The following is a 14,126-nucleotide window of genomic DNA, read 5'->3' as shown; positions in this document are numbered from 1 at the left end:
ATTAACATAAGAATAAAAAAAAAAAAAAAAAGAAAGCATCACCCTTGGGCGCCTGGGTGGCTCAGTTGGTTAAGCGTCTGCCTTTGGCTCGGGTCATGATCCCAGGGTCCTGGGATCGAGCCCCGCATCGGGCTCCCTGCTCAGCCGGGAGTCTGCTTCTCCCTCTGCCCCTCACCCAACTCTTGTGCTCTCTCTCACTCTCTCTCTCAAATAAATAAAATCTTAAAAAAAAGGAAAGCATCACCCATGAGCATAAAGCATTGGAATAGCAAAGTCTTAAGTAGGAGAATGTTAACTTAGGGGGATTCCCAAACCCAAGGATTTCGCTTTAAAAAAGTGTCAATAATAGGCATATACAAGTGATTGTACTATATTTAACCTCAACACAGTCTCCTGTGTTCTAAGTAAAAATAAGTGGACATTTAACCAGTGTTTTTTGGGGTTTCCAGGTCTGCCCTTCTAGTGACAAGTATTTGCTAAGCTATATACTTTAGCATGTGTAAGTGGAAAGATTTGGAAGGAAATGGCTATTTCACTTACAAGCTAAGCTACATTGAATTTTAGAGAATCTTAGGGTTAAGATTATTTTTTGCCCTCCTTCTGAGGAACCCAAGTGGGTTTTATCCTGCAAGCTTTTCTGCATATTCTCTCTCCTCAGATGGCCTTCCATCTGAGAGTTGTAGATAAAGACTGTTAGGATAGCTGAGACAATATGGCTAGTCTTTCCTCTCCGTACTTTTTATTGCTAAGGTATAATCTCTAAGGTAGAGTACCCACAGATAACATTAGCTCTTTAAGGAGCTATCTTTTTAAACCTATTTTGGTCTGTGTATGTTCTCTCTCTATTGAGACAATGATGTTAAGACTATTCTTAAGGAGTAGGGATTATTATATTATCTTATTTAGAAACAGATAAGATACCATTTTATTGGAAAGCATATGTTATTATGTAAAATCATTTAGTTTGACCCTTTAACATCTCTGAACCACAATTTTTGTATCTGTAAAAGGAAGATCATAATGTCTAATATACTGGATACTTATAAAGATGAAATTGTCTGTGATAAACATAAAACTACCTTGCATGATTTCTTTTTCCTCATCTGTTTCCTATTAATTGATTTATTTATTTACTCAGTGAACATGGAGACCCATAGTTGAATAAAATGTGATCTTGCTCTAGGAAACAAATAATTTCAATACAGTGAGGTAAGTGTTATAATACAAATATGCACAGGGTACTGTGAGAACACAGAGCTGAGGCATCTTACCTCTAACCCCTGCTCTTGGTAGCAGGGTTAAGAGAATGCTCTCTAAAAGAAGTTACGCCTAGCCAAGAATGAGCAAGGATTAGTGAAGCAGTCAATATGACATTCCAGGCAGGGCGTTCCAGGTAGAAAAGAACAGTCTATGCAAATGTATGAAGGCATGACACAATGGTTTGCTGGAACCTACAAGTATACTTGTTAAAGTTTAAGATGTGAGCTAATATTTCTCAAGGAGGGCATTGATTTTTTTTTTTTTTTTTTAAAGATTTTATTTATTTGAGACAGAGAGAATGAGAGACAGCATGAGAGGGAGGAGGGTCAGAAGGAGAAGCAGACTCCCTGCCGAGCAGGGAGCCTGATGCGGGACTCGATCCTGGGACTCCAGGATCATGACCTGAGCCGAAGGCAGTTGCTTAACCAACTGAGCCACCCAGGCACCTGAGGGCGTTGATTTTTATCCTCAGGAGCATAGACTTTATTTTTTTAGGTGTGTGTGTGTGTGTGTGTGTGTGTGTGTGTTGGACATTAAAGGATTGGCATTTTAAATGGATTAGTTGTTGTTTTTAACAATTCAAAAGTCGAAGAGTATAATGAATCCCTTCTTATTTACCTATCATCCAGCATCATCTATTATCAACTCATGGTCAATCTTGTTTCATCTTTACTTTCACCTCCTCCCCACTCCACACATAATTTCTGAAACAAATCCTAGATATATTATTTCATCTGTAAGTATTTCAGTGTGTATCTCTTTTTTTTTTTTTTAAAGATTTTATTTATTTGAGAGAGAGAGAGCACATGAGAGGGGGGAGGGTCAGAGGGAGAAGCAGACCCCCTGCTGAGCAAGGAGCCCGACATGGGACTCGATCCGGGGACTCCAGGATCATGACCTGAGCCGAAGGCAGTCGCTTAACCAACTGAGCCACCCAGGCGCCCCTCAGTGTGTATCTCTTAAAGGTACTTTTTCTTTTCTTGAAACGTAAGCAGTTAGATGGACAATTCAGATAGCATCTTGGAAGATCCATTTGTGGAAGGCAGTACTACAGAACATGATGAGGCTGAGAAGAGAGAAGAAAGGGATGGTTTAGAGGCTTAGGAGGTAAAATTAGCAAGATTTGGTGATAGAGTGAAGAGTTGATGATTACTGTTAGGTTTCTAATTTGGTTGACAAGGCAGATGCCAGTATCATCAACAAGGGCAAAATAATAACGTAGCCAGAAGAGGAAGGTTCTTTGTGGGGGTAGACAAATGAGATTTGGAGTACTTCTGTATAAGCAAATCCTACAAATCCTGTAAAAAGTTGGATATATCCTTCCAGAATTTAGAAATAATGAGAGCTGGAGACTAAGAGTCTACATTATCAGCAAACATATAGTAGTTAACACTACCCCCAAGCTCAAAGAACAGGTAGAAAATGAAAAGAAGAGGGCTAAGGATGAATTTTATAGATGAGTAAGATTTTAGGGATAGACTCAGGAAGATCGGCCCATAAACAGTGCTGAGAAAAGATAACTGGAGACAGAGAAGAAACAGAAGAGAGGAAAAGAATTTCCATAAGGAAGGGCCAAATGAGTCGGCAATCCAATGAAGTAGGAATAGAACCTGTCCAGTAATTAGGAAATCATGGTAGCGTTTGCAAGAATAGTTTCAGTGGAACAATATGAATGTGCAGATAATAGAGGACGTTAAGGAATGAATGGGAAGTGACATGGAGATAGCCAATATAGACAGATTTTTTTTAAAGAATTTTGAATGAGAAGGGAAGAAGAAAAGGTAGTAACTCAAGTGAAATCCAGGGTCAGGGAGGATTTTTATTTTTAAGAGTGAAAGAGACTTGGGAATGTTTATAGTTCAAGAGGAAGGAACCAAAGAAGGAAAGGAGTGGAAGTGCATAGGGACCTGGAGGAGGTAGAAGGGGATGTGGTCTAGAGCACAAGTGGACAAAAATAAGCATATTCCCTGGTATTTATTCTGAGGAACAAAAAAATCAGTAGTGGGGGGCGCCTGGGTGGCTCAGTCATTAAGCGTCTGCCTTCGGCTTGGGTCGTGATCCCAGGGCCCTGGGATCGAGCCCCGCATCAGGCTCCCTGCTTGGCGGGAAGCCTGCTTCTCCCTCTCCCACTCCCCCTGCTTGTGTTCCCTCTCTCGCTGTGTCTCTCTCTGTCAAATAAATAAAATCTTTAAAAAAAAAATCAGTAATGGGGCAGATGTATTCATACAAAGATATATTTTCATTATAGTGTTACTTAAAATAATGAGAAACTGGGACGCCTGGGTGGCTCAGTCGGTTAAGCATCTGCCTTTGGCTCAGATCATGATCCCAGGGTCCTGGGATCGAGTCCCGCATCGGGCTCCCTGCTCAGCGGGGAGCCTGCTTCTCCCTCTGCCTGCCACTCCCACTGCTTGTGCGTGCTCTCTCTGACAAATAAATAAGATCTTTAAAAAAAAAAATGAGAAACTGGGGGAGTAATTTAAGTGTCCAACATGAATGGATTAGTTACATAAAATGTGCACCAATTCTGTGAAGTACCATGCAGACATTAAAAAATAATGTTGTGGAATAACATTTGTTGGTCTAAAATGCAGTCTAATAAATTGCTACATTATTTATCTATTTTTGTGTAACAATATTACCATAAACTTGGTAGCTTAAAGCAAGTCATTAGTTCACAGTTTCTGTAGGTCAGAATGTGGCTTAGCTGGGTCTTCTGCTTCAGGTATCATAAGACTACAATCAGTTGTCACCTGGATCTGCAGTCTCATCTGAGGCTTGACTTGGGATGGACTTACTTTCAAACTCAGGTGGTTGTTGGCAGCTTTCAGTTTTCTATGGGCTGTTAGACTGAGGGCCTGAATGTTTAGCTGGTTATTGGCAAAAAAAAAACTACCCTTGACTCCTTGTCATGTGGGCCTTCCCAAAATGACTGCCTGCTACGTCAAAGCCACCAAGGGAGAGTCTTCTAGTAAGATCGGTTACTTTCTTATGTAATGTTATAGAAGTGACAGCTCCCTGTCCTTGCCATATTCTCTTGGCTAGAAGCAAGTTATAGATCTGCTCACACCCAAGGAGAGGGGGATTCCTTAAGGTATGAAGACCTGGAAACTGGGATCATGGGAACAGACAATGTGTCTGTCCATCACTGTTGCAAAGAAAAAAGTTAGCTATAGGGTGACATAATAATAGGGAATAAATACATTGCATATAGTCAGAAAAACAAAGGTATAATGGCATATACCAACAGCAATACTAGTTGTCTTTCAGGGTGGTATTTTGGGGTGTTTTTATTTCTGTTTCTGCTTTTTCTAACTTTTTTACAAAGAGTTTATACAATTTTATGATTTCTTTAAAAGTTATTTGAAAAATAGAACTTCAGGAGGATTATAATACTAGTGGTATTGAATTAAGGAATTAGTATTTTGGATGATTTTTCCTTTTTTCTAACTTTTCTATTATGTTAATTATTTTAGTACCTTTCCTGAATATAATTTATGTGCCATAAAAAGTTCACAGTTCTGAGTTTTAGTAAACTTGTACCACTGTGCAGTCACATAGGAATCCAGTGTAAAACACAAATTACTTTTGTAATTTAAAAGATTATGAAGAAGGAGGCTTATGGAAGAGTTGGTTATTCACATGAGGAGAGGACTTTATCCTCTGAGACCTGGAGTGGGGCGGGGGGGAGCAGGCATACTTGACAGGTTAAATGAGGGTGGTAATAATCAACCCAGGTGCATATTTTTATGTTATGCTCATTACTGGGAAAGTTGGAGATGTGGATGATTAGTGTAATCTGTGGTAAAGAGCCAAGGGTTCTCTTTTGAGGGAAGTTTTGTTCATTTGTGAGTATTCTTTAGCATATCTGGTGGTAATTATGGCAACTGTGGGAACCAGGAGACGATGAAGAAGTCCAAGCTGTGTGAATAAGATGTGCTTTCTTCTTCTATTTACCAGGGCTTCCCTTAAGGGTCTGCAGTCATGATAATAGAAAACTGATAGGTGTAGAACTCTGAACCGTTGTTGGTTGGTGACCACAGTACCTTTGTAGACTGTGTTTGTGTGCATGTGCATGTGTGATGTAGGTCAGCAATTAATGTAACTTTTTTTTTCTGTACCCAGGGCTACAGAACTTCAGAAAAGACTAAACCACAGTAGAAAAGTTAGATGGATTTGACTATATAAAAATTTTTATTTAGCAAATAAAAAAAAGAAAGAAAAGTTAAAGACAAATAGTAATCTGGAAAAACATTTTGCAGCAAAGAGTGTCTACCTATAATAGAGAAAATGACACCCTTCAGTAGAAAACGAACCAAGAACATGAACTAGGTAGTTAATAAAAGAATGAAAAAGGAACAATAAACACATGAGAAGAAATTTGATACTAATGGTAATCAAAGAAATGCAAACCAAAACAGTAGTCGATTGGGATTTTTTAGTTTATAAGACTGGTAAAATTTAAAAGAGTGATAAGGGGCACCTGGGTGGCTCAGTCAGTTAAGTGTCTGCCTTGGGCTCAGGTCGTGATCCCAGGAGCCTGGATCGAGCCCCGCGTCCGTCGGGCTCCCTGCTCAGTGGGGAGCCTGCTTCTCCCTCTCCCTCTCCCTCTGCCCACTCTTGCTCTCTCTTGCTCACTCTCTCAAATAAATAAATAAAATCTTAAAAAAAATAAATGAGTGATAATATCTAATTTAGATTAGAGTACAGATAATTTGTCATCCATGTTGCTGATGAGAGTCTAATGTGATTCAATCTTTGAAAATGTGGAAACCTTATAAGCTTCTTGGCCTTTTGGCTAAGATCAAGTGAAAATGTGGAAACCTTTTTTTTTTTTTTTTTTAAGATTCTTATTTATTTGACAGAGAGACCCAGCGATAGCAGGAATACAGGCAGGGGGAGTGGGAGAGGGAGAAGCGGGCTTCCCGCTGAGCAGGGATCCTGATGTGGGGCTCGATCCCAGGACCCCCGGGATCATGACCTGAGCCGAAGGCAGACGCTTAACGACTGAGCCACCCAGGTGCCCCCGGTGGAAACCTTTTGACCTAGTACTTGTACTTCTAGGAATGTATCCTGTGGGTATAATTAGACAGTAGTAAAAGGATATTCATCATTGCATTATTTTAATATTTTCCAAATTATTAATGACCCATATGTCCAACAATAAGTTAGTGGTTAAATGAATTATGGACTATTGTGACATTATGGAATAGTAGACATCCATTGAAATATCAAGTATATATTAAATATATCTAAAATGTTAAATATATATATTATCAAGTATACCTTTTTTGTCATGTATGGGAAGATACCCACAATATATTGTTAGACTGGTTAACAGTTTTTGGTTTCTAGTACAACAAAGCATGAACTGATTATCTTTGAGTGGTGGGAAAATGAGTGATTTTAGCTGTTAAAAAATAGCATTACATCCTGATATATTACCTTTTTTTTTTTTTTTTTTGTAATTAACATGCTCTCCCTTTTATTGTCAAAGAGAACAATAAACCTGTCTTTCTTTTGAACAAACTTTAGGCCTTTGTATCTTACTTTGAAATTTTTTTTTAGAAGGACATGAAACCTTTAAAAATTAAGAACAAGGTAGAAGAAGCATTAATAAATATGGTAGAGATGGACCTTGAGCAAGTTACTTGACTGCTCCAAGCCAATTTCCTGTAAACTAGGTGCCAATAATACCTGTCACTTGTAGGAATTTTGAGTATTACATAATATATGTAAACTGCTTAGTATAGTCACTGTGTCCTTAGCTGCTCTTCTACAGTTGCTGCCAGAATAGGAAGAGAGAGACATCGGGGGACCCTGGGCAAAAAAAATGTAGGGAGCAAAAGAAGGTATCTTTTAAAAGTGTCTTTCAAATATGCAGTATCTCCAACATTCCAGATAAACTCTCTTCAAGCACTTGGTAGATGCCTGTAACTGACCTTTCCTGTTCAGCCAGTCTGCAAGCCCTTCAGGATCTCCCCTCCCTTCCCAGTTTGTCCCGGCTCTGCACCAGTAAAAGGGCTTTCTCAGAGTACAGTGCAAGTTGACGATAAAGACTGTCAGGACTAAAACTTTTTATCAGACTAGAATAATTGTACAGGGGCCTCTAAGTGCCATCCTCGATACAGACATCTTAAAGACCTTTCTAAAAGGTTACATAATGAAATGTTTGAGAACTGTTGTTTTAGTATAAGAGCTTCCTAAATATGAGATTAGCACATGTTAGTGCCTGTGACTTCATAAAGTCAGAGCCTCTAACTAAATGGTCCTGGGACTTACCCCGTTAACACAGTTTGTCCTGTCGTCACCTGTGATGGTATCTGTCCTTTACAGAGTTTTGCTCTGCTGTTATATTTCTGAAAATAAAGCATGTGTTCTCTATTAATTTGCTTGCATTTTCAGAATACATTAAGATGGCAGATCACTATGTGCCAGTGCCAGGAGGACCAAACAACAACAACTATGCAAATGTGGAATTAATTCTTGATATTGCAAAAAGGATTCCAGTACAAGTAAGAAATGCCAGTGTGTCCTTTCAAACCAGATTTAGCCATTTGACTGTTAGATGCAAGGGGCTATCCAGAGAAGAAGTTTAAATTTTATATAAAGCATCTTTGTTGAAAGTTTGATAAAAGCTTTTTTATACGGGATATAGCAGATTAGGAAAAGAAAGATGGAAAAAAATGAATGAGTCAAAAATAAACATAATACAAACAGAAGGTTTGTAACGGTCTTTCAGAGATTATTTATGTTATCCATTTTACCTTCAAACTATTTCAAGTAAGTAAAAGCTCCTGATTCCAATGGAATATTCTTACCTCAGAATATGGTGGTGTAGAAGCAGATTATTTCTTCCCTATTATATTGTGTTAGGAAATTTAGTGTAAATGTCCTTAAGCCCAGAGAGAAAAAAACTAGAGATTTATATGGCAGTATAACCACTAGATATAAATGTGGAGTTGGGTGACCAAAGTAACTGAATCTGTGAAAGAAAACCAATATTTCTAGAAAGGGCTCTATAGAGTCTAGTGGAAAGGCTATGAATTGAGTTTCCTAAAGAGCAGCAAGACTAGCTGGATCTTAATATCAACTTCAACTTGGTTTTTACCTCTTCAGAGGTTTTGCCACAATGGACTGCTTATTCTTGTTCTGTAAAAAGTTTGCCAAGAATCAAGCACAGAAGCTGAATTAAGCGTTCAGCTCTTGTGGAGTTATTGTACCTCATGGAGTAGGGTCAGTCTTGGTAGAGAGTAATACAGTTGATCATGTATTTTTTTAGTATGAATTTTAAGAACAAATCATATTATCTTCCCTTATAGGCAGTGTGGGCTGGCTGGGGTCATGCTTCTGAGAATCCCAAACTCCCAGAACTTCTTTTGAAAAATGGCATCGCCTTCATGGGTAAGGCTTTCTGACATACTCTTCCTGTCTTTCTGGTTCTCCCTGTCAGTTTTGCCTGTATTCCAATCTATATTCTGCTTTTCTTCTGTTTAACATGCACTGGGCTCTTATTTTTCCTCAATTAGCAACTCCCAGAGTAATCCTCTTCATTCCTTTTTCTTTTTTTTCTCTTCCTTATTTCTTTCATCCTACTTATCTTTCTTCATCTTGTCTTTTCTGTCCCCAGGTTCTTTTCCATGAGATATGGAGAAGGCTCTGATTTCTAAAACACTGGCCTTTTAAAACTTTGCCATTAATTTTAAGAAAATATATGGAGAAAGGACCTCTTTTTATATAGCAGAACTAATTGAGTATTAGGATACCCTAGCACTGTGCCCTTAAATATGAATCAGCACCTTCACATTTAACTATATAGGTTATATTCTTGCAAGTGAGTGCTGTTTCTTCTGACTTTCCTGCTCTCCCATAGCAGAGAGAGAAATCAAGAGTATATGGCTCAAAGTGTTTCTGTCTCTATCTCAGAGACCTTCCACAATGATGACTATGTTTTGTAAACCCTATTAAAGATAAATCTTCCTTTTGGATTCCCCTAAGACCAAGGAGGGCATATTTCAGACTTGAACCCCAAACTTTTTAGTCCTTATTTTAGGATTCGTTAAAAAGAAAAAAAAAAAAGACTTTGATAATCTGGTCAAGTTGGATCATGAACGATGATAAAATCAGTTAGATTTGTTAGGAATTTAATTCAGTATATATACTGAACTCTGTATGCTAAGAGCTTACTACATTTGGTTGAGTCATAACATAGTAATTCCCCTAATCAAGTTCATGATCTCCATGATATGTAATGTAGGGGGAGATAAGACAAATACAAAAATAATTATATAGAAGACAAAAATCTGTGTGACAGAAATGAGGCCAAAATGTTACAGTCAGGGTTCTTCTCTTGTTTTTAGGTCCTCCAAGCCAGGCCATGTGGGCTTTGGGGGATAAGATTGCATCTTCCATAGTGGCTCAAACTGCAGGTATCCCAACTCTTCCCTGGAGTGGCAGTGGTAAGAAAATATTTCTTGTTTGTATTTTGAAGTGCAGAAAAGCTCAGTAGGTATTTGGGACTGTGGCCTAGGTGTTAAGTTTATTTAAAATGTATTGGGTGATGGGCATTAAGGAGGGCATGTGATGTGATGAGCACTGGGTGTTATATGCAACTGATAAATTATTGACCACTACATCTGAAACTAATGATGTACTATTTTTTGGCTAATTGAATTTGTTAAAAAAGGAAAAAAATGTATTCGGATATGTGATAAGAAATAGAATCGAGGTTGATTTATGCTATCTTGTATTTCCTAGCTTAGTTAATACACCTGTGATTTTATCATGTCTTAGGAATATAAATTTTGTACCAGGTGCACAGATGCTAAACTCTGATTTAAGTGATCTAGGGACTTAATTTGAATTTGGAGAAACTCTAGGAAAACTCATATGGTTCTGTAGATTGGGATCTGCTCTGGGTAGGCTAGAATCTTTGTCAGAGATGGACTTTGGCGGAATTAGGCCTTTGAACCTGCCTGGCAGGTGACCTGGATCACTAAGAAAAACCTAAAAACCCACTTATTCACATATTTGCCTGCCAGTGTTTTCTTAATGTCAGCCCACTATCTATTGATGATTTGCTTTGCCTGTTCAATACCATTCAACCTCTCCTTTGCCCTTGATGCAGAAAATGAGGGCAATAGTCAATCTTTCTTCCAGGCATACAGAAGAATACAATTTTTCTTAAAATTATTTATACTTGACTAATCCCTTAAAGAGTGCTGTGTGAATCATTGTAGCTGATAACAATATGAACTTGCCTTTTTTAGTACTCCAGCACAGGGAGCAGACATACTGTAAAACCTTTTTTAAATGGGAATGACCATTGTCTTGAGGCTGAACAGATTTGAACTCTTGTTATTCTGGCTCTCCAGGGGGATTGCAATATCCTCTCCAGACCTGCTGGGTCAAACAGTTTAAAATAAAAGGTTGAATTTGTTCTTGTTTGAATGGAGAGACTATAGCATTCCCCTTGTGGCTGAGTACAGGGACATTCAGGGAACATGGAATCATGACTCTGCTGAGGCCTATAAAACCGCCATTTCCATTTCTAAGGGCTCATAAAGATTGAATTATTTCCCAGACCTCTGGCCCTGGTGCAGGCCTGAACACACAAATCGAAGGTATTTTGCCTGCTGAGTTGCTGTGAAAAGTCTGACTTTTTTTGTGTGTGTGTCTTGTATGTCCTTGCATTTTTATAAGTTTCCTCCCTATTAGCTCTCCTGACTTCTTCCAGGGTCAGAACCCGAGTTGCCAGCTCCTGCTAGAGCTAAATATCGTTAACCCCAAGGACTGATGAGGTTTTTATGCCATCGTTCTTTCTCACATTTACCCTCAATTTTGGATAAATATTAGAGCATTTTAAAGAAGGAATAGCAGAAAACTGACAAGAACAGAAGCTTTTTTAGCAGCTTTTAAGTCACTGTTATCTATTACAGGTCTTCGTGTGGACTGGCATGAAAATGATTTTTCAAAACGTATCTTAAATGTTCCCCAGGAATTATATGAAAAAGGTTATGTGAAGGATGTGGATGATGGGCTGAAGGTAGGTTACGAACTCTAGGGAGTGATGTCTTTCAACTGACCAGTTAGAGTCACAAACAAAGTAATTTGTAGCCTGGTTCATGATATACACCCATGATGGCATTGGGGTTGTAAGAACCGGAGATACAGTTTATAGAGTAAGGAAGTGACTTAGATTTAACAAAAATAATTTAAATTTGTTTTGAAGCAAGCTGCTCACCTGGACAGAACATTTCTTAGGTGGCTAAATCAGAGCTTTTAGGGAGTACCGATTCTGCTCTCTACCACCTGTTAGTGTGTGTATGAGGTGGCAGGGGTAGGGGACAGAGTGACACACAACACACATTTGCGCCTGCTTGAATTCAAAACTAAGAAGCCAGACAGACAGAGAAATGTCAGCTTTATTTCAAATGGAGATGTTGGTGAAAATGGCTTCAGTGTGTAAACTGAACGCCGGAGTTCAACATGCTTACTCGCTGGGTACTTGCGGTGCTGAGTAACCACAGACTTTCCTCTGCAGAGACAGAGCTTTTTACCATTCAGCTTCTTGTATCACTGAGAGCTGACTAAGAGCATATGTTCTGTGCAGTGGGCTGATTGCAAAGGGCAAGAGGCTGAGCTCTGCATGCTCAGTTCCTCCTTCCAAACTGACCAATCACACCATTCACTCTTTTTCCCTTGGGGAGGGGTGAGGGAGGGAGCCAAGAGAGGCTGAAGGTGTCTAATTACTGTCCATTCTTGTAGAAACAGGAACCCAAGCAAAAGGAGATCCTTTCTCCCAATAGTGCCTTTTCTTTCTTTTATAGTTCTCCCCATTTTGTTCCCCTTTCACTTTTTAAATAGTTGGAAGTGTCAGTTATGCTTCCAAGTAGATGATGAAAGAGGCTATTTTAGAAAAACACACTACTTGTGTTTGACTTTGTATGTTATAAATTCAAGAGGGATGCTGAAAGCTCAACTAATTTTGCTCTTTTGTTTGCATTTCAAGTTAAGCCTCTCGTAATCTCCTGAATAATTATTTCTAATTGAATTGCAAACACTATACTCTATTTGCTGTAACTTGCAAAAGAGTAGAAGCCCTTTGTAAGGAACTAGCTATTTTGCTTATCAGTTGAAATTCCTTTTTTTTTCCTGATCATAATTTTAAATGTAAAAATTTCTGGTAGAAAATTTGGAAGGCCAGAAAAGAGATAATGGTAAAACCACCCATAAACCCACCATCCAGAGATAGATACATGTTCATAACACATTCATACATCTTATTTCAGCCTTTTTTGATTCATAGTATATATTATTATCATGTAGTGATCATCTTTATTAATGGATTCTCATAATTATGATAAGTATAAAATTAGGGTCTTACTGTATATATATATATATATACAGTAGTATATATACTGCTAGTATATATACTTAGTAATCCTAGTTTCTTTTCCTATTTTTTATTATGTATAGGCATTTTCCTCATGACATTAAAATTCTTCTAAAATATTCTAAAAAGGGGCATCTGGGTGGCTCAGTCGGTTGGGCATTTGCCTTCGGCTCAGGTCATGATCCTAGGGTCCTGGGATCAAGGCCTGCATCAGGCTTCCTGCTCAGTGGAGAGCCTGCTTCTCCCTCTCCCCCTGCTCGTGCTCTTCCTCTCTCTCTCTCTCTCACTCTTTCTCTCAAATAAATAAATAAAATCTTTAAAAAAAAAATTCTGAATGGATGACCTGTGCCTAGAGCCTTCATATCTTTTTACACAAGGCCTACCTTCTTACTGCCATCATGTGGACCACCCTATTTTTTTTTTTTTTAAAGATTTTATTTATTTATTTGACAGAGACACAGCGAGAGAGGGAACACAAGCAGGGGGAGTGGGAGAGGGAGAAGCAGGCTTCCCACGGAGCGGGGAGCCCGATGTGGGGCTCGATCCCGGGACCCTGGGATCATGACCTGAGCCGAAGGCAGACGCTTAACAACTGAGCCACCCAGGGACCCCTACCCTATATATTTTTTTAAGTCTTTTTCACATTTGTGGCTGATTCTTTGGTACTTAACACTCAGTGATAGCTCTTTCTTTAATAACATTATTTCATCAGGCTAACTCTGTTTATAAGCATAGAAGTGAATAGAGGTAAGAGAATTTTAGAAGAGATGGAACTGTACTTAATCGACTAATTCAACATTTGAAATGCTCTTCTTTCTGTTGGTACATGTTTAGATATTGTTATAATGGAAACCGTAAATCACTGGAATGTTTTAACAAAGGAATGACTTAGTTATTCTAAATTTTGGTTAACTTTTCCCCACTTTACTTTTTGCCATAACAATACAATCTGGACATCTTCTGTATTGTTACATGTAAAAGTCACCTCATCCCTTTTAATACTTGCACAGTATTCTAATAGATGGACATATCTTGATTTAACTAGCTCCATCCTTAACAGATATATAATAATTTCCAGAAAGTTTTAGGATTGTTACCTGATCATTATTAAATTCTATAAATGCAAAAACCGCATTTAGAGTATGTGTTGAAAATTAGTGTTCTAATTTTTTTTTAATATTTTAGTGTCTTGTTATTTTTATCTTTTATAAAAAGTTGAGTGAGAAAATAATTTCTGGATACACAAGAGTTCTGATTTGTTGAATCTTATATGTTGTCAGAAGCTGTACTGGGACCATCAGCATTTTATTAAGTGAACTACTTACACCTTTTTTAAAAATAAAAATTAGAGGTAATACATGAATACCTACATACTATAATTCCAATAATAGAGAAATAAATATAGTAAAAAGTGGAAGTATATCTACCCATCTTCCTTTTAGAAATCACCACTGATGTATATTCTAGACTT

General features: G+C 38.1%; 1 protein-coding gene across 1 annotated transcript in view; it reads left to right on the top strand.

Moving 5' to 3' along the window:
* Positions 1-14,126, top strand: part of ACACA (acetyl-CoA carboxylase alpha) — a 236,136-nt gene that overhangs the window by 50,295 nt on the left and 171,715 nt on the right. Inside the window, exons 6-9 of the mRNA XM_081805979.1 lie at positions 7,666-7,775; positions 8,583-8,664; positions 9,621-9,719; positions 11,199-11,305. Of these exons, the coding sequence (XP_081662105.1) occupies positions 7,666-7,775; positions 8,583-8,664; positions 9,621-9,719; positions 11,199-11,305 (398 nt within the window). The remainder of the gene's footprint in view (positions 1-7,665; positions 7,776-8,582; positions 8,665-9,620; positions 9,720-11,198; positions 11,306-14,126) is intronic.

Source organism: Leptonychotes weddellii, chromosome 15 (assembly GCF_054177405.1).
Source record: "Leptonychotes weddellii isolate Sample4059 chromosome 15, ASM5417740v2, whole genome shotgun sequence".
In the NCBI taxonomy this organism is placed as follows: Eukaryota; Metazoa; Chordata; class Mammalia; order Carnivora; family Phocidae; genus Leptonychotes; species Leptonychotes weddellii.
The sequence above is the reverse complement of the archived record's forward strand: the minus strand, read 5'-3'. Positions and strand labels throughout refer to the sequence as shown.